We start from the raw sequence: 27,398 nt of genomic DNA, 5'->3' as shown, positions 1-27,398 counted from the left end.
CATTTAGACTTTTCTGAGCCAGCCAGTATATTGGCGGAGCCTATTGTGTCCTTGCTTTTCTTGATCATATTGAAATCTCCAACCATCATCCACTCCCCTTCGATCGGAGTATCCTTGAGCTGCATCCGCAGTTTAGCTCTATCCTTTGTGTTGCAAGGGCCGTAAACAGTTACTATGGTGATAGGTTGATCGTCCCATCTGATTCTAACACCAAGGACTCTTCCAGAGGGGTGGTTTAGAACCATCTTTGGCTCCAAATCTCTGTCAACAAAATGAACAAGACACCACTGAAACCATCACTTCCTTCCCCATAAAAGATAAGTTTTTTTTCCTACAGCCCGTTTTCTCTTGCTACGAGCATCCAAATGGTGCTCTTGGATGGCCCAGCAATTGACTACCTTCTCTTTCTTCACTTCTTCCCAGAAGAGAGTGCCCTTGTTCCGGGTTTTTAATCCCTTCACGTTCCAAGATAGAATAGGGAGAGTATCCATCGTTGGGAAAGGGAGACAAATTCTTCTGCCTCCAGGAACTCTTCAACAGAGTTCTCATTCAGGTTGTCCTCTTCCATTGGCTCCTCTTCTGCTGGAACATGCATGGTATCCAGCTTGGAAGTGAAAAGGTCCTCTTGATTCGTCTTCCCCAAAACTTTGAATAAGGTGTCATATAGGAAAGGAGGCTTTGGGACATCCGCCGGGAGACCTTTCATTTGTCCCAAGGCCCTAGCCTACGCTTTGAACCGTATGTAACATCAAGTTGACGTATGTTTCCCTATTGAAGCATGTCTCACAATCGACTCTTTTACAACAGGTCAATGTGATGTTGCATTGCTAGTCTTCCTTTGAGTAAGGCGTATATATATATATATATATATATATAGCGTGAGTGTATATACATACTAAAATAAAAACCAAAAAATTACACTAAACTTGTGCTCACAACAAGTCACAGATGCAACGAGTACCATCATGACTGAGTCCATGAACCATGGCTTTTTACGGGAAGCCACAAACCCATACAACTAGATACATAAAGCCGATAACGACCATTTAGGTTGCCACCACTGCTGACCCTCTCCCACATAGCAAACATTGCAAGTATCATTAGATTTTGACATTTTCGAGCTTCACAGCATTGAAACTTGAAAGATTTGTGTTGTAAGCTTGTTCCAAGCATGAGTTTGTAAGGTTTTTTTTTTTTTTGGGCAGCAATACGAGCATTCCCACTCGTGCTGAAAAAGATGTACATAAGCGTTACTAGGGTTGCTTGGTAGCACTTGAACTCGTGCTTGTTCCAAGTATGAGTTTGTAAGCTTATGTCAATTATGAATTTGCTTGGTAGATTGTAACTTGTAAAACAAGACTATCTTTCGTTGTCTTTTTTAAAAATAAGTACTCGAAGCAAAGTCCTTCCAAAGAGTGTGCAAGAGGAGATGTAACCATTGGAAACTGACAATAGCAACGCGCTAAAAAGGTATAAAAAATGTAAGAGGCAGGCCGGAGGAATTTTGTTTGTTTTGGTTGCATTGAAAATCAACCTCAAGCCCAGTTATCAATAAATTTCAGCCGTGCTCAGTTTGTACATTTCGTTATTTTTTTCAATAAAACAAATCTCATATCACAAGAAGATTTAGAAATTTTTTCATGTAGGAAAAGGGAGCCTTTTTCAATGTTTTTCATACAATGCATAACATCATGAGCTTCTGCTCGGGAGGCACCACATACCTAGCTAGGTATGCCGTGCCTCCCTCACAAAAGCTCATGATGTTGAGGTAAGTCATAATGTGGGAATTATTGTGAGAATCTGTCCAAAACTTCTTGTGATATATCAAGTTGTCCTCTTTGATTATATGGACATTGGGATTATCGATACTTCAGCTTCTATGTCAATTAGTCGTTGGTTCTATCTCAAGTGTGGGTACCCACAAATATGTCGTCCAACTTTTGATAATTTTGGTTGATCAAAGTTTGATCTTTGGATTCCAACTTTAACAAGATAACAACTAAGGCAGAGAGAGAGAGAGAGAGAGAGAGAGAGAGAGAGAGAGAGAGAGAGACTTGAGAAACAACAAGCTACATTGTTTCAAATGGACATGATGGCAAAAAAATTAGTGTACATGTGAAAATTAGTACAAAATTAAAAGTTGTCATGTATTTGTGAAAAATATTGAGAGAGTGACAGATAGCGTAACGATGAGATCGTTAAATAGGTCCCTATATGTATTTGGAATAGCACACCAAAGCATTGGGTTTGGGATTCAAGTCATCTCTAGCAGGATTCCATGTTCTAGAACGGCTTTTGATACACATACGTCATTGTCTAAACAACAACCCCCCCCCCCCCCCCCCCCCCCCCCCCCCCTCCCCTCTCTCTCTCTCTCTCTCTCTCTCTCACTCTCATGGGTGTGTGTGAGGATGTAGTGAAGCTTCCTTTATTCTCTATCAAGATATTTCACCCAATAAGCTACGAATCTTTTCCTTGCGCGCTCCATATGTGTTATCTGTTGGGCTCGAGGATGTGTTAACAGGCTTTACCACCGCATATTCTTCCTTGTTGTTTGTCATCGATTCAAGGTGCTATATGGGCTACATCCTACACGTATGGAACTAGCTTGTGGCAAGCGGTCGAATAAGGAAAGGGCATGTGTATGGTTGATTTGTTTGCTAGATTATTGCAAAAGGCTCATTTAAAATTGTCGATGTCGAGGTGTGCACGATGAGGAATGGAAACCCGGGCACTAGGCAAGGGTGGTTCACATGAGGCAAAGGAGAATAGGCTCCAAATATCTGTCGGCAGCTTGTGAGGTTCACACATCGCAATGGAAGATGCAAAAGCTCTGACACGTGTAGATGGTTACACAGACTATGCACTACAATCATACTGGATGGGGGAGCATATGAATCCCTGCAAGCAAGTTGCTGCCAGCTTTTTGAGTGGCAGCCTTGCATTTCTGAGGGGGGTGGTCCGAAAGAAGTTGGGGCAAGGTGGAAGGTTTTTCCTCCAACCATGACAAGCCAAGTGGCACCCCGCCATATTTATCTTCCTTTTGCCACTTCCTCTCAACCCACCCTTAGGTCACCTTTTGGGTATCTGTTGATTAAAAGGGCATCAGGCTGTTACATAAAGGTATTCCTAATGGCTTCAAAAAAAATTAAAAGCTATTCTTAATTCAAAGATTTCCTCAATAATAACAAAAATGATGTGTTAGTCTATAGCATGCAACGACTAGCAATGCACGAATATAACATTGCAAAAGAGAGAGAGAGAGAAGAAAATGCTAAAAGGAAAATAAAAGAGAAGAGAAACACAAATATACAAAGTTAAATTGATGGCCTCTTTCTATGGACACAAAAGTCTTTTGACTTTCCATCATATATCTTTTAACTTTCCACCTTCACCTGTGTTTTCATTTTCTAAACTCACCCTTCACTTAGGCACTTAATATGTTTTGAAATAATTTTTATTTTTCCAAGATTGGGAAGATCTAATAGCTATAAGAGACGATGTGAAATGCTATAAGTGAATGTGAATAGCCATACGGTTTTGCATAGGCCAATCATATTATTTTTGTGTGGAAACACAAGCATTAGGTTTGTTTCTAGCTTGGGAAAGAAGCTTGTTTTTACAAAGAGGGTGGGGATGGGTACAGTGGTGTAATGACGATTGTGGATAGGGACGTGGAACCTAAGGTGGTGCTGAACCATCCATCTTGGAGAGCTTTGGGAGTTAAGATCAAGTGGGGGGGCAAACATTTTACCATTGTCAATATATATGGGCCCTACGTGGCAAAGGAAAGAGCAAGACTATAGGATGACTTGAAAGACGTACACGTGGAAGGGGAATGGCTTATGATGGGAGACTTCAATATGGTGGAGAAAAGAAAGGATAAAACAGGCTCATTGAGCATGCTTGTGGGCTTAGAGAGATCTCAATGGCAAAGATTGTGTGAGAAGTGGGCTTAAATGGACTTGTGGGAGGTGGGTCCATGGAATAGCACGCCAAGATTCACATATACCAGCCTGCAATATGGTGGCACTACATCTCGTCTGAATAGATGCTATTGCTTCCCTCAAGCCAATTGGTGGATGCCATTGCTTGATTTGAGGGTGGAAACATCACAAAGCCTATCGAATCACCTACCGTTAAGCATGACATTCCAGTAAACCAAGGTAGAAGGTCACTGCCCTCAAGGCTCGAAGAAGCTATTGACAACATGGATGCATCTCTTTATAGACCCTCTCTTCAAAAGCCTGGTAATAAAAGCTATAAGGAAACTCTATAAAGATGTCGATTTAGTAAGCCCAAAGCTCTGGGATATCTTCTCCAAGAATATACAAAAAGCAATCAAGACGGTAGGCCCTAGAAGGAAGAAACACCGCGAGGAGCAATTAAAGAAACTCGCAGATGAAGTAGAGCTATTAACCATCAAAAAACAAGAAGGGTCGGCTTTTTAATCCGAGCACAAAAGGTGATTGGAAGAAAAAGGCGACCTAATTGATCAACAACTAGAGGAGGTGAAGAAGCTGTCTAGAGAAACTTTTCTCCAGCCAAAGGAGGCTAATCAATCTCACTTTTTTGGACCCCTCAAAGTCAAGAGAAATCAAGAGATCGTCCCAACGGGGAAGGGAAGGAGATTAAGGACGCAAACAAAATGTCTCATATGATGCTTAACCACTTGCAACAGATTATTGGGTAGCCTGACTCTCATTCCCCGAAAGTGGATGGAGCCAGAGGTGTTCTTTTGAGAAGCTGAAAAAAATGGTTTTTCAGGAAGACGCCAACATATTGAAGAAGGCATTCTCTGAGGAAGAATGGACTCACGCATTGCAAGCGTTGGGCAAAGATAAGTCTCCTAGGTGGGATGACATGAATACAGAATTATTCATAGAATTATGGGAGGAGCTTAAGTCCTCGATTACAAAAATGGTTATCCAAGCTCTGGTCAATGGTGCTCTAGACTTGAGCGTCAAAAGAGGGCTTTTCAAACCAATTCCTAAACAAGTTTTCTACTCCCAATTAAAGCACTGGCACCCAATAACCATGATGTTAGTGGCCTACAAGATAATCACCAAAACGGTTTCTCTCAAGCTCGCTCCTATTCTCGACAAGTTCATCACACCTCACCAACCTGGATTTATTGAAGGAATGTCTATCTACGACAACATTCTGATAGCAATGATCAGCATAGAGTATGCATCATTCACTAAGCAAAAGTGTATATTACCTTAATCGGATTTAGATAAAGCATATGATAGGATCACATGGTCTTTTATCAAAGATGTCATGAAATCACTGGGCTTTGAGTAGAGGATGTGTCGGTTGGTTAGCACATTGGGTTGTGGTAGCCAATTTGAGCTATTATTTAATGAGCGGATTGTGGGGGCTTTTGGGGTAAAGAGATCTATTAAGCAAGCATGTCCACTAGCTCCCTTGTTGTTTGCCATTTGGATCTCATCCCCTGGTGACAATGCTTGAAGATAGAGCTACAAGAGGGGAGATCCAAGGGCTATCCCTTCCCAATAACAACCAAATTTTGGCGAAGTTGTCGGCGGATGATTCACTACTCTTTCTCAAAGATTTTCTTCAAGTGACAAGGAAGGCTCTAGATATTTTGCAAATGTATGCAATTGCGTCAGGGTCGAAGTGCAATATCAAAAAATCTAGATTGATCTCCCTTCGTAAGATAAATCGTTCAATCCAAAAATGTGGTCCGGGGAGATTGGAAGGGTATTTAGGCACCTGGAAGCCCCTCTAGGGGTGGATATAACGCACAAGCAAAGATTCTCATGGGTATTGGATAAGATAAGGAGAAAGTTGCAAAGGTGGGAGTATGTTCTCCTCCCGTTTGAGAGGAGATTGAAAGTGATCAACTTGTTTATGCTCCCTTACTTATCACAGTGAAGAGATTCATTTGGAAAAACAACCAATAAAGACTCTCTTCCTTGGCAATGGGCGAAGCTAGGAGGCCATAGCGAGGCTGATGGAGCAAGGTAGCCTCAAAATATTAAACCCTAGTACTCACGTGGAGGCCTAGTGTGCCAAGTTTGTGGCTGCAATCACGAAGCAAGAACTAGCCTGGGCTGTGATGACTAAAGCCATGATAGACATTGCTAAATTGTACTCACAAGGTGACCAATGGAAAGGGCTAGATCTACACGACAAGTTACTTGCCCCTTGGTGGGATAACTTGAAGCTTGGGGGCTTAAGTGGCGAGTTGGCTCAAAAGTGCAAGAAAGCGGCGGAGGCCTTGGAATGGGGAGAGGTAACTAGATACTTCACAACTTGATGTCTCATTGGTCCCCTTGGTTTTCTAAGGCGGGAAGCATCTTATCGAACCCTTCCTGGAGGAAGGTGGCCAGAAAGATGAACAACAATGGACTCAATCATCTAGGCCAATTTTGGGACTTTAGTAGCAGGGGCTAGAAAGATTTCGACCAAGTAGCCTCCCAGTTCTTGCTCAATGAGACAAAGAAATTGCTGGCCAATAGAGTTTTAGAATGGCTGAACAGATGTTTCCTGCTGTCTGGCGAATCTAGGTTTGATTGGAAATCTTGGCAGTGGCCTATATATAGACATTTCCATAAGCCACACACCAGGGAGGTGTACAACAACCTCATGGCTTTGTTAAATTGGTTCTACCCCCTGAACAAACAATGGGACAAGCAATGTCCATATACAAGATGTGTGACAGTTGATGAGAACATCTGGTGGCCAAAATGGCCACTTAGGATGAAGGTCTTTATTTGGAAAGTGCTCTGGGGGGGCCTACAAACTAGGGTGAAGGTCCTAGATAGAGGGATTGGGCCTGATAGATGTCCACAATGCAGGTCTGCAAGTGAGAACCTCCCCCACTTGTTCAAGGTTTTTTCGAGGATATGTGGCATGGCAGGGAAGATTTTCAAGTGGATTCAAAAGACATGGAAGATTAAGTTATGCAAGAACGATCTTTTTTTGGGGGGGAAGATGATCGGGATCTAACCACTACTCATCAGTACGCAAATTGTCAGGTTCTACTACTTTAAGCACGTATGACTTTTCGAGAACTGCACTGAAACATCAAGGTTTACAGAGATTGTGCAAGAAAGCGAGGTAGCAATTATTGCCATTGGGAAAACGAGAAATTGTGAAGAGTGGGACAAGGTTGTAACTACAACATGGTAAAAGTAAGAGGCGGTTTTTAAGCCAGTCAAGTTTTGCACCACTACCATGGGGTGGTCCCGGTATTAGCCAATGTACTAATCTTGTTGGGAGACATCATGGCTCGTAATGAGCATGACTAGTATTTGTAATTCTTTTGGGTAGCTAATATAATCTACTCACAATCATGAGTTTTGCAAAAACAAAGTTTGCTTCTAGCTTTTGCCGACTGATATTTAAGGACCTCATAACAACTTGTTACTATGGAATCTAGCAATTTTGAGTCAAACGGGTTGGAATGTTTCATACAGTAAGCAATACTCATTAGGGCACATGGTGTCATACAATATGCCTCTCCCTCTCTTGCCAACAATAGAGCTAATAACACAAAAGACAACATTTCGTAGAGTAAGGTCTTTATAATCACAAAAATTCAATGTGAAAGGGGTAAAGGAAGAGAAACAAAGCCAAAGTTATTAGACCTAGGGTAGAGGATAGTGGAGACATCTAGTTGTAAGGGGTAGTGTTCGGGAAAAGTGTGACTCAGCTGGGGCTTGGGCTGGTTGAAAAATCAAAATGGCCGACTGAAAGAAGGGGAAGAAGGAGAAAATTTTCTTGGAAAATTTAAGAAAATAGAGCGAAATTGCAAAAAATGCCAATTATTTTGAAAAAATTCCTCTTTGAATCTACCCATAAGGGAATTTTATATGTTTGTGAAATTGATTTTTCTCGAACATTAAGGTGGGGGGGGGGGGGAGGGGGGTTGTTTTGCATATCTATTCCTTTTTGAAATGTGAGGAATGTGTTAGATTCCTCATGACAAGACAAAATAGATGTGCCAAGTTCAATATTTTTTATTTTATCTCATCGCTCTATTGGAGAAAATTCAACTTTCCAGGCTTCTTGAGAGATTAGAGATAATTGTTGGCGAACAGTCATAGCACACTTTTCAACCAATCATTGAAGGGACTGTTGCTTTCGAAGCACCTTGATAGTGCTTAGAGTATAGGAAATAGGATAGAGTAGACACATATTGATAGAGACTCAATGTGTATGTTCTTCATTAGAATAGTCTCTAAATAGGCTTAGAGGTTTACATCAATTGGCTCGAGAAGATGCATCCTCTTCTCATTGGTCCAACTCATCTAATCACATGTCTAGAAGGCTTTCCCATGGAAGCCACAAGTTGGGATTACCCCAACAATTGCCTCCTTAAGCCAAACTTGGAGCCTTTTATAGAGTGATTGTACATCTCATGGCCCATGGTCGTCATATTATAATGTACTCCTAGGCTATTGATTCATCTACTTGATACACCATTACGGTTCGATTTGATTCATCACCATGGTTCAATGTCCCATGATACATCATAGCGGGTCTCATTTGGATTCATCACTATCGTTCACAAGTGAGATTTATAAGTAGCTTAACTAGTAGGCCTAGGTAGCACTACATCTTTTCATATAATTGATCCATTCATTAGTGAAGAGGGTTGCTTGAAGGCCTCCTCTTCACGTCTGTTTTCATGGTTCTTGTTGTCGTCTTCATTTACGTGTTGAGGTTGATATTTTGATTCTTAATTTTTGTTGGTCCGTTTGGTCAAGGTTTTCAAAACTCCATCCCATTTTTAGCATTAAAAACACTCATACATATCATATGGTTGTGTTGTTTTGTGTGCATGCGGCGGTCTTATCCCATGCATAAGCATGAGTAGTGCTTGTAAGTTGTAGTCCCATGTGCTTACAAAATGGAGATGAATTGAATCTTAGGTGCGCAATTATTACTGCATGGACAAGTTGTAAAGGGATGATCATGGAGGTTCATCCATATCATCACTCATGATCTTGTTTTCTCAATTAGAATGGAATTTTGAAAAAGAATACGTTGCCATTTTTGTTTTTGCTCCAACACGGGCACAAGTGCGCTCTTCACATGTGCCACATATTTAAACCCCTCTACTTCCAAAACGTTTGACAACTCATATTCAAGCAACTAGACTTGGTCTGATTGTCACAATTGCAACAGCCAACACAATTTAAATCCCCCCTATTGTGCCCAATATCTCCCGATTGTTGTTTTCGTGTTGCTCGAGCAGCATTTGATATAATGCTAGTGGACCTCCCCCTTTATCATCCGTCATTCACGACCATCATCAATGCGAGTTGGGGCGATTGTGATGTTGCTTGCTATTGATGAATGGTGGTGATGCTCTACCCCTTTCACCCATCATTAATCAATCTAGATGGCTCCTTCATCAACCCACCCTTTTGTTCTTGGGGCGGTCTCTTATGTTGTAATAAGCCGTGCACATTGAATTCTACATGAAATTATGGAATCTTTTCATGTATGAGTTGTAGGTCTAGTGTATGTTGTGCATTGCATATGGATTAAAGCATTCAAATTTGGCTATAGTCTCATTCCAACTATCCTCTATGTTGAAGTAGTCTACTTCCAAAGGATTTAGGAATTGTGGTAGCTCATCTAAGGGCTTCATTATATTTCAAGTAGAAGTAGTATATAAGATGCCAAAGTGATTCAATAGACTTGTTCTAGGCTTTGGCTCAAGTTTGTAAGCACAATAGAGAACATAGATCAATGATAAGTTGGTTGATGCAAACTCTTGCACTAGAAAAAAGTGGTAGTATATTGTAACAAGTATTAATGGATGTGCAGGTTCTGAAAATCATATGAAAAATGGATATGCAGGTTCTGAAAATCATATGAAAAATGGATGTGCAGGTTCTGAAAATCATATGACCTATGGATAAGCTAATGTATGATTAGGGATTGGGGAAGTTGCAAATTCTTGGGGACGTGTGCATTGCCTTTGTTTCAAATCTCTTTCTGCCTATTTTTCTCTCCATGCATGAACATTGTAGGTAGTGCTAGGTCTCTCTCTTCATCTTTATCTATCTAGCACTGCAACAATGGAGACATGGACCTAATTGCTAGCTCATTCTCCCATGGTGACAAAGAGAGAACCTCATCGTTTCTTTGTAATTTGTCACTCTTTTTCACCCCACCTTAGGGGTATAGTTCACCCATACTTAGGATGAAGAAAAGGTTCCTTGTTATGGTGTTATATAGTGATGAGGAACACCCTAGCCTACCCAAAACCTTCATTTCATAGTTTCTAACATTTTTTTCCATGGTAAACCTTATTGTTATTGCATGCAAGTCTTGTAGATGCCAAGTCCTATATAATTTCTTATATAAAAACTATTGAGTACACATCGTTGCATACCATATGACCGATTGGTACCATGCATGCTTACTTTGTTGTGTACAAGTGTTCTAGTGATAACATTGGAGTAGAGAAGGAGGTGTGCCCCCCTCAACAATATGGAAGAGACAATGGCCGGAAGAACAGTGGAAGGAAGTCATGGAGAACATCTGAAAGTGGCCGCAATGTATGAAGATATTTTTGTGGAAGGTGATGTAGGGTGCTCTACCGATGGGCATAAAGATCCAAGAAATAGGAATTCGGTGCAATCCATGCTTGGGGTGTAGGATAGCTAGTGAAAATTTGGCCCACCTATTCATGGAATGCTAGGTAATTAAAGGCCTGGCAAGGAAAATTTGCAAGTCGGTCCAAAGGACTTGGAAGATGGGGTTCTTCAAGACTGATCTATTCCTTGGTGGCAAGAAGATGGGAAGTCCCACTCTCCTTATTTGCACTCAAACTATCATATACTTGTTCTGTCACCATGTATGGTGGGCAAGGAACCGTCGTGTGTTTGAAGGAGACCTTGATGTGGCAAGGTTCTCAGAGATTATACAAGAAAGCAGAGTTATGATCTATACGCTTGAAAGAAAGCAAGGCTAGGAGACTGGTATAGGGATTCCCATATATGCCATGTTGTCAACCTATGATAGGTAAAAGCCTAGATCTATACTTCACCTACTTTCTAAAGCCGGTTATGATTAGCCTTCGTGAGAGGCGGTAGACATCCCATTTGTAATCTTCTGTACCTCAAGGCTCGGCGTGAGCTTAAGGTTGTTTTGTGATGTTTATACTATGCTTAATACAATTCACTCAATTGTGAGTTTTGAAAAAAAAAAAAGAAATGGAGGTCTTGGCTCTCCTTGTCATCTACATTACACATGATAGAAATCATGACTTCAACGTAGCATGCAAGATTCAATTTATTGTCATGGATGTATCTCTACTATAGATAATGGGGGGAGGGATTTCACTCCCCCCTCCCGGCCACTATCATCAACAACTCACTCTAGCAAGCTCTGGCAAGTGTGCCCTGCCACTTGATAACACACACAAATGGAGGCTTCGTAAACACACGCACACACACACGCACGGAGAGAGAGAGAGAGAGAGAGAGAGAGAGAGAGAGAGAGAGAGAGAGAGAGAGAGAGAGAGAGAGAGAGAGAGAGAGAGAGAGAAGACTCATAAAGGCCTGATCATTGCTATTGCAATCATGGAGGCCTCTTGAGTATTGTTGTAGTCATACACAAGAGAGAGATTTGAAATTTGCCACTTTTAACAACTCCTATGCACAATCCCTACCATGGCTCTCTTTTTGACACTGCACTAGACCCCTCCGTTACTTGACTTGACTGACGTGCACAAGCCACGTGTAACTACTCCTAGGGCTAGCCGTTAGAGAGAGAGAGAGAGAGAGAGAGAGAGAGAGAGAGAGAGAGAGAGAGAGAGAGAGAGAGAGAGAGAGAGAGAGAGAGAGAGAGAGAGAGAGAACACTCTTCTAGATGAAATGGGAAAATCCCACAACTTTGGGACTGATTTCAATGCTTATGGATTCCTATTTCCCATTTGATTTGGAAATTTCATTTAATTTGGGGATGTTATAGATAAGTTTTTTGTTGAGCACTTGTGCTACATTAGACAAATAGATAGGTTCTCAATAAAATGATGGTGTTGAGAAACATCTTTTTTTGTCCTAGCCATAGTTTTATTTTCATGTTGGTGTTAATTAATACTTTATAAAATCATACATAGACATGAATAACAAGAAAAACAGTATATGAAAATGAAATGTTATTTAGTTTCTCCTATATTTAGTTTCTCCTGTTAAGCTAGCTTGTGCTTTCTCCACAACAATAAAATTACCATTTTTTAAAATTTTGGATCCACATAGATGATTATATAAAATTGACCTATGAAAGATAATGCATTAGAGAACTTATTCATTTTATTGATTGAAAAACAATGCTTGAATGAACAATCAAGTCTCTAAATCTTGTTACATGTCATGATTAACTGTGAAAAAATGTATAGATGAGAGTGATTACTTTGCAATACTTTGAAATGTCTGGGTTGCAATCTTAAAGAATCTAATGAAATATGTGGGGCAAGGCTGACAAGCTCTTAAGTATTTTGAAGAGATGTGCCATGAGGACATTCTTGTAATTGAGATGGCCTATGCTTGTATCCTTAGACCCTATGTTGGGATTGGGCCCATTGAATGGGGAAGCATGTCCATGATGAGACTTCTAGTCAAGGTTATCTTTATGCTCTTTGATGTCAAGGGTAGGTATCCTAGAGAAGCTTCCTTCTTGAAGGGATGTCTTGTATGATTCTTTAATAATAGAGCTTCCTTCTTGTAGAGTTGTCCCTTATGATTCTTATATTAAAAAATACTTCTATTGGGCCAGGTCAACAAGATCTTGACTATTTTGAATATGCCCCATGAGAACATCCTTGTAATTGAGACGATGTATGCTTGTATTCTTAGAGCCAATGTTAGGACTGGGATTATCAAAGGGGGGAAATCATGATATATCCATGTTGAGATTTCTAGGAAAGGTTTTTGTTTTGGCTGTGGTGATGTGATCAACAAGATAGCTAATCCACAATTGTGTTTTAATGTAAATTTTTCTCATCCTATGTTTGGTGGTGAATATGTATGTTGAATGTGGTAATCAAAACTAGTTACAAATGGTGCTTTTTTAAATTACATTTCACTCTAATAAGAGAGTGCTTAAGCTTACATTCCCTCAAGCATAGACATGCATTCGAGCTCATTTAATTCTTTGGTAATTGAAGGAATGTACAATCCAATGTAGACTTTTCTCATGCCACAATGCTATTTTAAGATATTATTGTTGGTTTGGTGCTCTCATAAATAAATCATGAGCCACTTTTCTAAATCCTAATAGGTACCACCTTACATTGGTGCTTAAGGGGGATCTTGAAACTGGGGCAAGGTTGTTTTGGTCCATGGCAATTTGTGCCTCTTTTACCTCAACTTATGTAGGTGCAAGGCTCACCTCAATAGGTAGCCGTGGTTGGTATGTCCTACAGATTGCTTCTCTTGTGGCTGCATCTTGGGGATTTCCTTGGAACTCTTTGAATTTCATATTTTGCTTCAATCTACTTGCAGCCCTTCAGAGGCATGTTGATGGTAGTGGGGCAGGGTCATGGGCATGTTGGTACCCTGGAAGGTTTGTGGGTGATGGAGACTATGATCCCACCCCTTCTCAACATTATTTACAATATTCTTATTACATCGGATTTATGGGTTGTGTTTGGGATTAATTGTATTTAAGGTTGTGGCTCTTTATAAAAGTGAGCTGGTCAAACTCTGATGTAGCTATTATGGTTGTCTATTTGGAAGCCATGGCTCGTTTTATGAGTAGGGTTGTAACGTTTTGGCTTTCTGAAGTCTGATATGCTTTAGGGACACCATGGCTCTTTTTGAGCATGGATTTTAATGTATTCTTTTTATTAAGGTAATATATATATATAACACTCACAAGTACTGCAAATAAAAGAGCATTAAATTATAGTTTTATAGAAATGCTATTTTAGAAAAGTGAGTTCTCTCTTGGTGCGATATAAGAGTCTGAGTGCGATGGCTCTTCTTCCTTATCACTCTTGCTGCAAGGTCTCTGAGTGATCTCATTACCTCACCTTGGGTGTGGGAGTGAGAGACAGAAATATCTCTTATAACAGGTGGAGGACATGAAGGCTATCATAGCGGAAATTCCACCAACTCTTATTAAAAATAAATTGGCCATGCAAGCTAAGCTTACACGTGTATTTGGATTTAGTAGGAGAGCCCCGAATAGGTACGAGTTGATTTAGTGACTTTAGGGATCGCAAATTCTTGGGCATGGAGGAGCATTTGAAATACCTCTTACCTAGCCAAGGGATTCTGCTAGGTTAGATTCAAAGAAGTCTCCGATGTCTTAAAGATCCCGGATAAAGGTCCCCTTATATTTAACAGGACTACTGTATGTGTGGTGCCATGGGAGCTTCATCTGGTATGGGTCGACAAATGGTGGCTTGAGCTAAATATAACTTGGCTAATGAAAAACTTGAGGAAATCAAGAAGGCAAGTTTTTTCTCCAAGGAGACTTTTTTACAATCAGAAGCCTCTAATCAAACACATTTTTTTAGGGTTTTGAAAGTCAAGAAGAGTCAGGGCCACATCCACTTGCTCTATGATGAGAATGGGAATGCAGAACTAAGATGAGATGGTTGGTCTAATGTTGAACTATCTAAGCTAGATTATTCGCTAGCTAGAGACCCAATCCCAGGAAGTGGATGAAGCCATAGAAACTTTTCTTGAGAGTGTTGAGAAGAAGATTCCTCAATTGGAAGTCAACCTCCTGGAAGTGGCATTCTATGAAGACAAATGTTCACTAGCATTGCAAGATCTTGGCAAGGAAAAGTCCCCCAGTTGGGATGGGATGACAATTGAATTCTTTAGGAGAATTTTGGGATGATCTCAAGGGCTCAGCCATGCGGGTAGTTAACAAAGCCATTATCAAAGGGTCATTGGTGGATACAAATGTGAAGAGAGGGATTATCAAGCCCTTCCCCGAACATATCTGCTGCTCTCGAGTCTCAAGTAAAGCATTGGTGACGGATTACTAGGATGGCAATAGCTTACAAAATTATTTCCAAGTAGGTCGCCCTCATACTAGCCCCCCTACTAAATAGGATCATCTATCCCTATCAACATGGATTCATTAGAGGAAGATCCATTGGGCATCAAATATGCAACCTCCACCAAAAAAGAGTGCATTCTAATACAACTTGACCTTGACAAGGCTTATGACAGAATAACATGGTCATATATAGAAGATGTCATGGAAGCTCTAGGCTTCGAGCCTCGCCTATGTCACCTCATTTGTACATTGGGCGCTGGCATCCAGTTAGAGCGCTTATTTAATGATATAATTGTGGGCTCCTTTGAGTTCAATAGGTCTATTAATAAGGTTGCCCCTTGGCCTCCCTGATTTTCTCCATCAGTTCACATCCTCTCATCATGATCTAGTGTTGCACAAGGGGAGTTACAAGGCTTGGTAATGACCAGCTCCTGGCAAAACTGTTTGCAGATGATTCACCCCTCTTCTTGAAGGCATGCCCCCAGGTTATTAGGAAATCTCTAGAGATTGCAGAATAATTTTCCGTGGCCTCGGGTTCCAAGTGTAATATAGAGAAGTTGAGGTTGATCTCCATGTCGAAAAAGGACTCCTTCGACCCTTCTGACTGGATAGGGGAGATTGTCTCAAAAGGGAATATCTTCAAGCACTTGGGAGCCCCCTTGGGGGTGGATGTAACTCACAAACTATTTCATTGGGTCCTTGAAAAAATTAGAACAAAAATGAGAAGGTGGGAGTATGCTCTTCTCCCATTCTAGAGCCTGATTAAAGCGATTAATTCATTTATACTCCCCTATATTTCCTTCACCAGCCCACTTCTCAAGATGGCTAAGTGTCACTTGAAAGAGTTCCTAAAACCAGTAAAAATATTTTTATTGGAAAACAACACAAAAACCTCCAAACCATGGCATGGGCCAATTGGGAGTCAGTCGCTCGACTAGTCGACCAAGGAGGTCTCAAAATTCTAAAACCAATTGCCCATGATGACACCCAATGCACCAAATTTATGGTCTCTTTGGTTAAATAGGACCAAGTTGGGGCTATCATGACCAAGGATATGTTAGATGCAACTAAACTTGGTTTGAAAGGTGGTGAGTGGAAAGGAGTAGAGTTTCACAATATACTCTTAGCCTTGACGTGGTCTAGCCTTGGTCTGGGTGGCATCTCAAGGGAGTTGGTAAGGAAGTGCAAAAGAGAAGCTGGGGTTTTGAAGTGAGGGGAAGAAACCAGATACTTCAAGAACTTTATCTTGCACTGGTCCCCCTGGCTTTCTAAAGTTTTAGGACCACCACAAAGCCCCTATTGGATAGAAACTGCAAAGAAAGTTAGTAATAAGGGCTTCAATTGGCTTGTTCACTTTTGGGATAGTAATAGTAAGAACTAGAAAACCATTGAATCTCTGGAAACCAGTATCAACTAGTTGACTATGAGATATTGTTAATCAACAGAGTGATAAAAAAGCTTGACAATGTTTTATGGCCAATTTGTGAATCAAGGATTGAGTGGAATGCCTAGAGATGGCCCAAAAGTAGCCTTTTTGGAAACCCCATTCTAAAGGCATATACCATGCTTTAAAACACAAGAATAATTGGTCTAGCCCCCTCCAAAAATTATGGAAGAGATAATGGCCAAGAGAACGGTGGGAGGAAGTCATGGAGAACATCTAGAAGCCAAATTGGCCGCAGTTTATGAAAATATTCTTGTGGAAGGTGATGTGGAGTGCTCTACCGACGGGCGTAAAAGATCCAAGAAAGAGGGATTGGGTCTGATTGATGCTTGGGGTGCAGGATATCTAGTGAAAGTCTGGCCCACTCCTCCTTGTTCACATCATTGGAGGTAACAAGTAGGATGCGGATGTGTTGGCCAATAAAAGGGCTCATGGAGAAAGAGAGATGGAGACAGAGGAAGAGAATGATAGCGAGAAGGGTCAAGATAAGATAGATGGAGTGTCTCCATTCACCAAGATGTTTTTTTTGAGCGAGCCAATATACACACAAACCATGACATTATAATGTTTGCCAGGTATTTTCAGATAGGTAATTTTGAAGAAATGTTTGAACTGCAAGGTACACTATCTTGTTACCTTGGATCAAAGAAAACACCCACTTTTATAGTATCTAGAAGTAACTACAAAACAAGAACATAAAAAACCTATGGTTCTCCTAATGATGAATAAGGAGACACATCTCACAAATAAAGTCACCCAATAACCAAAATTCATGCACAATGGAGTTGGATATTCCAAAGAAACTTGATTTCACATTTGTACATGCCAACAAAGGGTTTACAATTTGTTGCACTATTGTAAACAATAAAGTCACCCAATAACCAAAATTCATCCACAATGGAGTTGGATATTCCAAAGAAACAACAAAGGGTTTTATAAATTTTTGCACTATGGTAAACATTAAACAATATAACCCAAATTGTAGCCACCAAAATCATAACAACCACTAAAAATTGCATAACAACTTCTACCCCACAAAAGAGCTTGAAAATCCCAACTTTCACTGGAATACTGTGGTGGATAAAGTAACGCTTCCAAAATCCATACATAGGGAACTCTAGTAAGACAAATAAGCAAGATTCTACAAGAGTATTTTTTTTTAAATCTCTACTTATTCTAACCCTACTATAAATTGAAAACACTATCTCAGATAGTTCTATAATGCGCCAACCACCAATAGCATGAAAATCACTAAAATGTCCATAGACAAAGTGATACATCATGTACTTGCATGGAATCGTCAACCACGAAGAGCTTGGAAGAACTCAAGTGCAACTTGGTGAATAGCTCATGTGCTATTGACTCCAAGCTTAGCTCTTGCAAATATACAAAATATAAGTGCTTGCAACAAGGAACTAACACCAAATTATTGCTTCTCTTTATGAATCCATTCATAGGTGCATCAAGAAAACTCTTCCATATAAAAACTCTTCCATTTCAAGATGGACGACTAATCCATTTGGAGCTTGGAAGACTTAGTTTCTGCAAGCATGTATGCACTTTTTCCATATCATAGTTCCAAAGTAGACTGACAATTTCTACTTGGTGCTTGAGAGACGTCGTCAACACAAACATGATTCTAAGCATGCACACTACTTAAATTTGTCAAGAAAAAGAGAATTAGTCTTATAAGATAGAAACATTGATCATTTAAAAGAAACATGTACATTTGCTACTCTAATGTAGCATTGTAAGCATTGACAAGGTTCATACTATCCTTCAGATGTATTCCTTGCACCCATCTAGCATCTTCAAAAGGATAATTTTTCAACTTAATAAGATATCATCGGATAATCTTACCATGTCGTAGTACCTTGTCTTCATGCTGAAGGATAGCTTTAGATTGTAGCACCTCTTCTTGGTCTTCAATTTTTGGGGCGTCTTCAATAATTGGTTATGTTGGTGGCTCTCCTTTGTAGGGCTTAAGTAGGCTCACATAAAAAACATTGTGTATGAGCCAATGGTTGTGAAACTTGAGTTGATAAGCCATGTCATTGATTGGCTCCAAGATTTGAAAAGGACCAAGTATCTTTTTGCTAGTTTAGCATAATACTTTTGATGGCCCGTAGGACTTTTGCCCGTCGTTTTCTTCAATGGGGCCTTGGGAAACTTAAGTAAGATCCAATCATTTTCTTTGAACGTTAAGGCCCTTCTGTGCTTATCAACAACATCATTTTGCCTTTGTTGAGAAATGGATATAGCCACTGATAGCCGTTTTTCGGCTATTCAAAATTGTCATAGTGAGCTACCTCACCCTACCAAATTCACCCAAACACTATGGCTATCCCTACCATTTCAATGTACATAGGCGTGTGTGAGTTAGGGGACTTTTCCCATATTTTCTTAAAAACCCTCAATTAGCTAGTCACTGGGTTAGTTGAGCCAAAAAAATAAAAATGTAATTCAAAAAAGGTATATTATGGCCTTTCTGTGTAAATATTTCATTATATATATGGCCTAAATATAGGGATTTTTATACTTATTTTGATATTTTATTTAAATATTTATACCTAGGCGTGTGTTTTATTAAACTTATGTATGCCTTCTTTCATCCTCTTTCACCATAAGTGTATTTTTTGCCAATGTGTACATACTCTAACCTCATATTTTTCTTTTATACAAATCACCCCCATATTTTCATCCTCACCTTCGTGAAAACAAAAAAAATGATTTCTGCTTTCTTAGTCATGTTTATTATATTATTCTCATTTACTTGCATACCTTTTCCTCTTTCACCCAAAATAATACAAAGAGGGACCATATCATATGATTCCAATATCTTTCCATATCCATAATTTCTTCATATTTTTTAAATTATTTTTACTCATTATTCTAACACCATGTGCTCATTGAGCTAAAATCCATGAATAGTCCATACACTAGTCCCACCATGTATATATTGCTTTATTCACGAATAATCCTCCTCCATGCATGTGTAAAGGGAAACTTGGATGATTTGTATTATGATATGACAGAGGAGGGGCTCACTCTTGGATACATTGTACAAATTCAACAAAGGAGGGGGCCACTAAAAGACTTTTGCAGGCATTAAAAACAGGCTTTTTGGTGAGAATTTTGGCACCTATCTCCGCTCAGAATTTGAAGAAGTAATACACAGAGAAAATGTAGCCCACGATCTGAATAACCACCTCACATTTTTTCATGATTTTTGGAGCTACCAGCGGTGAGATATGATTTTTTGAGTAGACCCCAGTGTGCCCACTTTTCTCACAAAGTAATCCATAGTCTTCTCTCACCTCTTTTCCCACTTCCACACACATATACTCATTCCTCTCCATCCCTCACTAAAACCTTCAACTTTCATGGCTTACTTCATCTTCTTCACCATTTCCATCTCTCCTTACTCAATAGCTCAAAAGATTATCATCTCTACACACATATACCTTAATTTCTCTCTCTAGAATCAAATTCATATTACCATAACCTCTTCATCCTTTCATAAAAAGAAAAAAAATCAGCAAATAACCAAGCTCAAGCCCTGCAAAAGGAGGAGCTTGATCATGGAGAATTCAACTTCCCCATGGTCACAAGAAGTGCATCGACAAACTTCTACAACCGCTTCATTCACTGGAGGAGAAGGTGGAAAATTTCATTTACATCTTGTGGTTTCCACCAAATTGTGTATATTCTGATCCTTCTCTTACTTTTTATCATTGTATAAATCATATAATGCACCTTGAGTGCATATGCCATGTAATTTTACCCCATCCTACTAACTTCAAACTACTAACACTAAGTGCTAACCCTTTTTTTGTAAATTGCACCCACTCTACTCTACTGTGGAGTAGGCAACCTCACACAAAAATCACTCACCTCTCTAGAATCTTCTCTATTTCACCTCAAATTTTCTATCTTCTTGAGCCCACATCCATGTGACTGAAGAGACAAGAGAGCCCTACTCTCATAAGAACATATAAAGAATTTCATAAACATGGTTTTCTATGAAAATGTTGATTAGGTATAATCCTAATTAGGGATCTCCTCACCTATAAATAGAGCCCTTCTCCGTTTGTAAATGGCAGGATCCCTACACTATTGCTCACTACTTTGAGCGTGCCATTCACCATCTTAGTTTTAGGGATCAGTGAGAGTGAGCTCCTATGCACCATTACATGTGGTGTATAGGAAAGCTTCTTTGAGCTAGTTGTAACATTGCAAGGGAGTGAGTGATTCATAACTTCCAATCAAAGTTGTACCTACTCTTGCGCATCACTTTAATCAATAAGTTGGGTGCAAATCGCGGGTCAAAGCTCTCTTGAGTCTCTCCAATTTACGCTTGGCAATCTCATCTCGTTTGGTTTAAGGTGACACGTTTTCATTTTGAGATTCTTTTGTAGTATCTGCTTGTATGTGACTCAAGAGCTCTTGTGTTTGTTTTTGTTGCTTGGGAAAACATTATAAGAGGGTTGTATGGTGAGAGGTCTCCCATAACCCTAAGATAATGTATAGATTGCAACATCATCAAACTTAATCGTGTCTCTTGACTCTCCTCCAAGCTGTTCATACACCCACGTCAATCATTAAAATTGAAGCTAAAATTCTTGTACAAAGATCTCTTTTTGTGTGTGTGTGTGTGTGTGTGTGTGTGTGTGTATTTGTAGCATTTAAATTAGTGATAGTGTACCCTTCCTTCTCGCTTGTATTGCTAAGGGATTCTCCTCTTTTGCGTCCTAGTTCGCTCTCTAACTAGGTAGTGCCCCTATCTTGTTTGGGTTTGGCTGTGGGTTGGTTGTTGTGTTGTGCTTGTGGTTGCCCCCAACCCCAATTGAGCAGCACGGGGGCCTTGAGGAGTGTTTAGAGGTCGCCTCTCTTGCTGCCCACCCCGGATCGCCTCAATTTTTGTGCCCCCACGGAGGACGGCTTGTGTATGTTTTGTGTAGGCTCAACCTTTAGCATAATCAAGTAGCTTGCATGAATCACGAGAATTTGTATGATCCTTTTATTCCCATTCCAAGGCAAAAGGTGCACATAATTGTTAGTACTAAGTTACAATTTCAATGAGTAATTCATAGAATTACTAAGTTACAATTTCAACGAGTACTAAGTTATAATTGTTAGTACTAAGTTACAATTTCAACGAGTAATTTGTAGAATTTTGGGCCCTTGTAGGTTGGCCGAGATAAACGCTTTAATAAATCCTTTTATTTTGCCTCTTATTAGGTACAACCTTAGTTTGGACGTCTATATTTTTGTTTTGTTTTAAGAATTAAGTCATGCATAGACCATGGACAATGGCCTAGGAATAGAGGTTTTCCCCTTCCATTTCACTCCACACATTAGAGTAAACATTGCAATTAGTAGAAAAATCCATTTTCAACAACGTATGGTGTATATGTTTGGTGCCCAAAGAGTAGGAGAAATTCTTGCGTCACCAAACCCTGTCATCCTACCTCTAATTGATTATCATAGGTCATTTGATGTGAATATTTTTATTTTGTTGTAGAATAGATTGCAATTTAGAAAATATTATTGAAAAAACAAAACGTGCGTCACTTTGGAATCAATTCAATGGAGAGACAACGCCAAATGTCTGGATATCCTCTTTTCTTTGGAGAGCCTGGAGAGGATGCAGAATTATTTTTGGCGAATTTCAAGATGTCTTGCCGTGTCAAGAGGATAGCACTACAAGAGGTTGTGTGCTCTTGTGACGCTGTTAGCGACAGAAATACACTGGGTTTTTATAACCCCCGGCGTCGCTAAAACCGTCGCTACGAGCGTCGCTACGAGAGCGTCGCTATATGCGTCGCTATAAGCGTCGCTATATACGTCGCTATAAGCGTCTCTATATAGAGACTCTCATAGCGACGCTTATAGCGACGGTTATAGCGACGTTTACACAGAAGACTATAGCGACGCTCATAGCGACGCTACAGAGCCATAAATAGCGATGCTTATAGCGACGCCCGAGAGAATTTTTTTTTGGTGGCAGGGCATTGAATGCCCTGCCACCCATCAACCATATTGTACTTGATTCACTTTTTAAAAAAAGTGCAAGGGTAGATAATAGACCCAAAATAGTCACCCACAAGACGCATTGTTTGCAAAATTGACAATTGTACACATCATAGGCAAAATGAATTGATTGGCAAATGTAATAATGACAATTGTACAACATCATAGGCATAAAGAATTGATTGGCAAAAGGAACTGCGGTGACAAATGTAATAATATACATGGTTCAAAAAGACGTATAAAATCCGTCTCATGATACATAAGCTATGAGAAACCCTAAACTAATGCTATCTAGCTACGGCTAAACTGACGTCGTCTAGTCAGACGTCTCATCGCGTCCAAGCGGCGTATCTGTCGGATTCTGCAAAAAAAGACAATAAGACAGCTTTCAGTAGGTATAAACATATAACGACATTTATAAAATAATACAAAAAATAAAAAAGAGTAAACCCTAATACTAACCATGCCGCCGCAAGAACTGAGAATGTCCATCAGGGCGTTTAAGCCCTTCCTGCCTGCGTACTCGTGCTCGTACGGTGTGGGATCACGTCCTGTCATCGACCACTGTCAAAACATACAAAGATTTCATTATGTTAGAATTAAAAAACTCATAAACCCTAAACTATCGAACATAAAGAGCAATGTGAAAACACTTACAAAATCGGCCTCAAATGATGCCCATCCACCGCTCCCCAAGTGGTGCGAGCTCCCTGCCTCTACTCGCGCTCTGGCTGCATCCTTTTGTTGCTTCCACTTGTCGGGATTCTCGCGCGCTGCTTTCTTCGCATTCTTCCAATCTTCTTTGGCTAGCCAATCTGGCCTGTTCCACCCATTCTTGATTTCTTTTTGCACTTCGGAATGATTGTGTTTGCAGTATTCGCGCATTCGAATCTTGATCAGGTCTTCATTGAAGCGCTGATCCCGTGTTGGAACGGGAAACTCATCATGAAGTATGCTGATGACTCTGTTTTTTAAATCACTTGGTACTTCACTCCATTTGTTTAGTATGTAGTGTCTAAACAGCTGAGAGCAAAGACCATGCATGCGCGAGATCACCTTCTTGCCGTCATCATCCATGATGATGCCGCCGCTGAAGTTGATGGAGTAAGACAAGCCCTCTGGCCGGTGACGCGTGAACCTGGATGTCCCAGCAGGGGTCTCTAACGGCGTGTCGATGGGGGTACGGACGTCAGGTGTCTCCACCGGCGTCTGGGCCCCGAAGCGAGGAGTGTCGAGTGGGGTGGCTCTTGGCGGAGTAGGTAGAGGTGTGTAGCTTCTAGGAACAGTTAGCCGTGCAAAACCTGGCGTAGATGGCGATGTTGTGGCTAGTGTGGGGGCGGGCAAAGAAGGGGAGGGTAAAGAGCCTCGTCGAACATGAGGCGGTGTGGAGGCATCGGTGGCGGAATCCCCACAACAACCGCCACCGCCACCACTAGAGTACCGGTGTCTAGACGAGTGTGAAGCTCGTCTCGTCGACGCTGAAGCTTCGGAGCGCGCCGAATGCTCCGAAAGAGAGGGAGATACGGATGGAGTAGGAACGCGCGATGATGCGCCAGAGCGATGACGCTCCACGTACCACTGTCCTGCTGCGGTGACAAAGAAGAAAGAAATTCCTCATCATCCATACCTGCATTAAACACACGAATATTTAAACTTAATATTGAATGAATAGAGTAGACAATGACGCAAAGACCATTAAAAACAATGACGTAATGACGCATATAAATACAATGATGCAATGAATTGAGTGATAGAAGAGGCAAGTCGAAAACTCAGAATTTTCAATCAAAAGATGTGAGCGCGAGTAAAAAAGAGCGTTATACACCATGGAAGGTACTTAGAGAGCCAAAGCTTTTACAACACGGAGCAAAATTGTTCAAATACAATATTTGTGGCTTTAAGAGATCTCTCTCTCATCCTCGCATAACTCAGAATAACTTCCTATATCTATATAGAGCTCTCCGTTTAAACACATATCCTCTGTTTCATTTTGTAGCTCCTCTGCATGCACCCCATATAGAGTAGTAGCATCTTGATGCTCGTCTGGCACCACCGCAGCGGCTTCTGATTGAGCATCTTCTCTGATCTCCTCCATTGATGGCGTTGTGATTGGCACATGGTAGCCTTCATACGTCCTTGCACTACGAGGGGCTACCTCTATGACGTACCACCGGTTTGATGTAAACTTTGTAGGATGAAATATTACCTGCCAGAGCCACATAACTTACATGAGAGCTTTCAAGCACATAACTTGTAAAAGGGGGATGTTAACTATTTACATACTTACTTGTTCACAATGCTCGGGTAGTACGAAAATGTATCTTAGGTCAGTCCATTTCTTAGTAGAATCCACCTCAAGAAAACCAGACTCTCCTCTACGCACAGTAGCGTTGCGACCCTCCATGATTATCTTGAACCATTGCACGTCGAACAAGTCGACAAAAAATCCTCTGTAATCGATCCTCAAAATCTCTTGCAGCGTGCCGAAGTAAGTGAGTTCCGCCACCACAGGATCTGCATCAGAGGAACGTCGTCGACTAGACTGTTCAAATTTTGCCATGATTCCACAATCTTGAGTAAAACGCTTTTTGTCGATTCGTTCCACCCTAAAATGTCGACCTTTACACCATGCTGCTGTGTATGACTTATACTACAACGAACAAAGATTATGAGTGGCCGTTCAAACGTTTATAAATAAAGTCACTTGCTAGTCGTACATTGCAAACTAACCTTGGTCGCGCAACCCCGAGAGTACTCCCACTCTTCCTCAGTCACTTCGTCACCGCATTGTTGTGCGCTTTTCAATTGGTTGTGCAACCATCTTAAGCTCATGAAGGTTGGTAGGCTCTCCAGAGCCACTGGATAGTGCATCGGTGGTCGTCTTCCCCGTCTCCACTCGATTCGTGCCCTTTGTCGCTGTTGCTTTGCATCCTCATATTGTGAAATCCACTTTTGCATTACTGGATTGTGAAGCATGCAAAATCGGTTGATTTTAGCCTCTAGATCTTCCGTCATCTTCTTCTCAACATCGAGATTGCACATGACAATCCCAGATATGCGCTCATCATCTATGGTTCGCCATAGCGTGTCCCGGGCTTTATCAAATCCGTCTAGCCACTCTCCAATGTACACTAGGGACTCTGATACCAACCAACCTTCTGCCATGCTACCCTCCGGACGTGCCTTTTGACGCACATATCCCTTAAGCGTTTTCATGAAAAGTTCTAAGAAGAACATCCATCTCGAATGAACTGTGCCAGCTATTTCCACCTCATCAACTATGTGAACAAGAAGATGCACCTGAATGGTTAGCATTGTAGTAGGAAAATGTTTCTCAAACATGCACACAAGCTCCACAGCATTTAGTTTGGCGAATGGTATGGAGTCTACGTTGATCTCCTTTTGTGAGATCCATTGCACCAGCTTTGCAAGTTTGTAGATTGTGTTACGGATGTCGAGAGACAAACATCCCTCAATGGCAACCGGTAAAATAAACTGTAAAGTATGTGCAGCAATGATATTAAAGTCCACATTTTATGCAATGATATTAAAGTCCACTATGAACGTACCTGACACATTTTATGCCAATCGTGTGACTTCAAACCGGTAAGCTTTCCTTCTTTAGTAAAACACGTTCGGAGCGAGTGCATTACGCCAGTGGGGGTCCGCAAAGATCGAATGGTCTCTTTTACTTTGCGTTCTTGGGCTCCTGTGAAAATCCATGGTGCTTTAGGGAGTTTTATCGATCCATCAGACGCTGTTTGCGGCCAATATTGCTCCATACGATCCACATTTCTAAGGTCAACTCTGGCTCCCAAAGTATCTTTCTTGCCGGTCAGATGGTCCCATAGTAGATTACCCACATTCTTGAATATGTGCATTGGATCGAGAAAGTGATTGATCATGAGTCGGGGCCAGTATGGTAACTCGTACCATAGAGATAGTCTCTTCATCCCTGGAGGCAATCCGTCATCGCACATCTCCTTCTGCTCTAACCATGCTTGTGCAGACATCCTTGGTGGCTCTCTTCCCAAAAAGCCGTCATGTAACACATGATTCTCTGGAAGATACGCTTGATGACCTTCGTAGATTTGCTTCTTCAGTGATGGTGCCCTACGTGCATTCAGTCTAGGTCCACATGTGACACATGCTCTGTATCCGCTTGTTTGAAGCCCTGCATGTATACACATGATAATAGATCAACTATGGGACAAAACAAGATTTACAGTGTCTGAGTGAGGAGTGTCAAAAGATCACCTGAGCATTCTGTTAGCCCGGGATATTCAGGCATGGTCCACATTATAATGCCTCTGATCAAAGCATTCCGTCGTCCTGTGTGTCGGCTCATATCCACCACCTCTATGCCAATCCACAATTGTTGTAGCTCTTCCAATAGTGGACGAAGATACACATCCATATTCCCCACTTTATATCGCCCTAGCACAATCAAGCTTAGCCATAGGTGCCCCTTCTTCGTAGTCAACCACGGGGGAATGTTGTAGTTGACGATGACAATGGGACATACACTGTAAGATGTTGATCTTTGACCAAATGGATTTACGCCATCCATAGAGCCTAAGCGCAAATTTCGAGCTTCCTTGGAAAAATCCGACCATGTTCCATCTATATGTTTCCAGGCTACGCAATCTGCAGGAATTCATAGCACACCATCCGAAGATTTATTCTCCTCATGCCATGATGCTAGGGCGGCCATGGACTTCGGCCATGGACTTACATTCGAAGAAATGCTTGATGCGAGGAAGCAGAGGGAAATGTCGCAAAACCTGTTGTGGAATTTTTGTCCCGTGGAGATCTACTCGATATCTTTCGGAATCACATTTCGGACACTTCTCCATGTCTATGTATTCCCCTCTGAAAAGAATGCAGTCATTAGGACAAGCGTGGATAGAATTGT

At 40.9% G+C, this 27,398-nt stretch overlaps 1 protein-coding gene across 1 annotated transcript; it reads right to left on the bottom strand.

The window, feature by feature from the left end:
* Positions 1-457: 457 nt before the first annotated feature.
* Positions 458-26,364, bottom strand: LOC147426721 (uncharacterized). Its single transcript, XM_086498234.1, has 3 exons — positions 26,053-26,364; positions 25,784-25,978; positions 458-724 (listed from the first exon to the last, which is right to left on the bottom strand). Exons 1-3 carry the CDS (start codon positions 26,362-26,364, stop codon positions 458-460), a joined length of 774 nt encoding a protein of 257 aa, XP_086354360.1.
* Between the last annotated feature and the right edge of the window lie 1,034 nt (positions 26,365-27,398).

This window comes from Adiantum capillus-veneris, chromosome 24 (assembly GCF_014529385.1).
Source record: "Adiantum capillus-veneris isolate H3 chromosome 24, ASM1452938v2, whole genome shotgun sequence".
NCBI classification, from domain to species: Eukaryota; Viridiplantae; Streptophyta; class Polypodiopsida; order Polypodiales; family Pteridaceae; genus Adiantum; species Adiantum capillus-veneris.
The sequence above is the reverse complement of the archived record's forward strand: the minus strand, read 5'-3'. Positions and strand labels throughout refer to the sequence as shown.

Coding starts and splice junctions, on each gene's coding strand:
- LOC147426721 (XM_086498234.1), bottom strand. CDS start 26,364: ATGCACATATTCAAGAATGTGGGTAATCTACTATGGGACCATCTGACC. Junction 25,979..26,052: donor ATTGGCATAAAATGTGTCAG/GTACGTTCATAG, acceptor CATACTTTACAG/TTTATTTTACCGGTTGCCAT. Junction 725..25,783: donor CTACAATGCTAACCATTCAG/GTGCATCTTCTT, acceptor TTCAAAGCGTAG/GCTAGGGCCTTGGGACAAAT.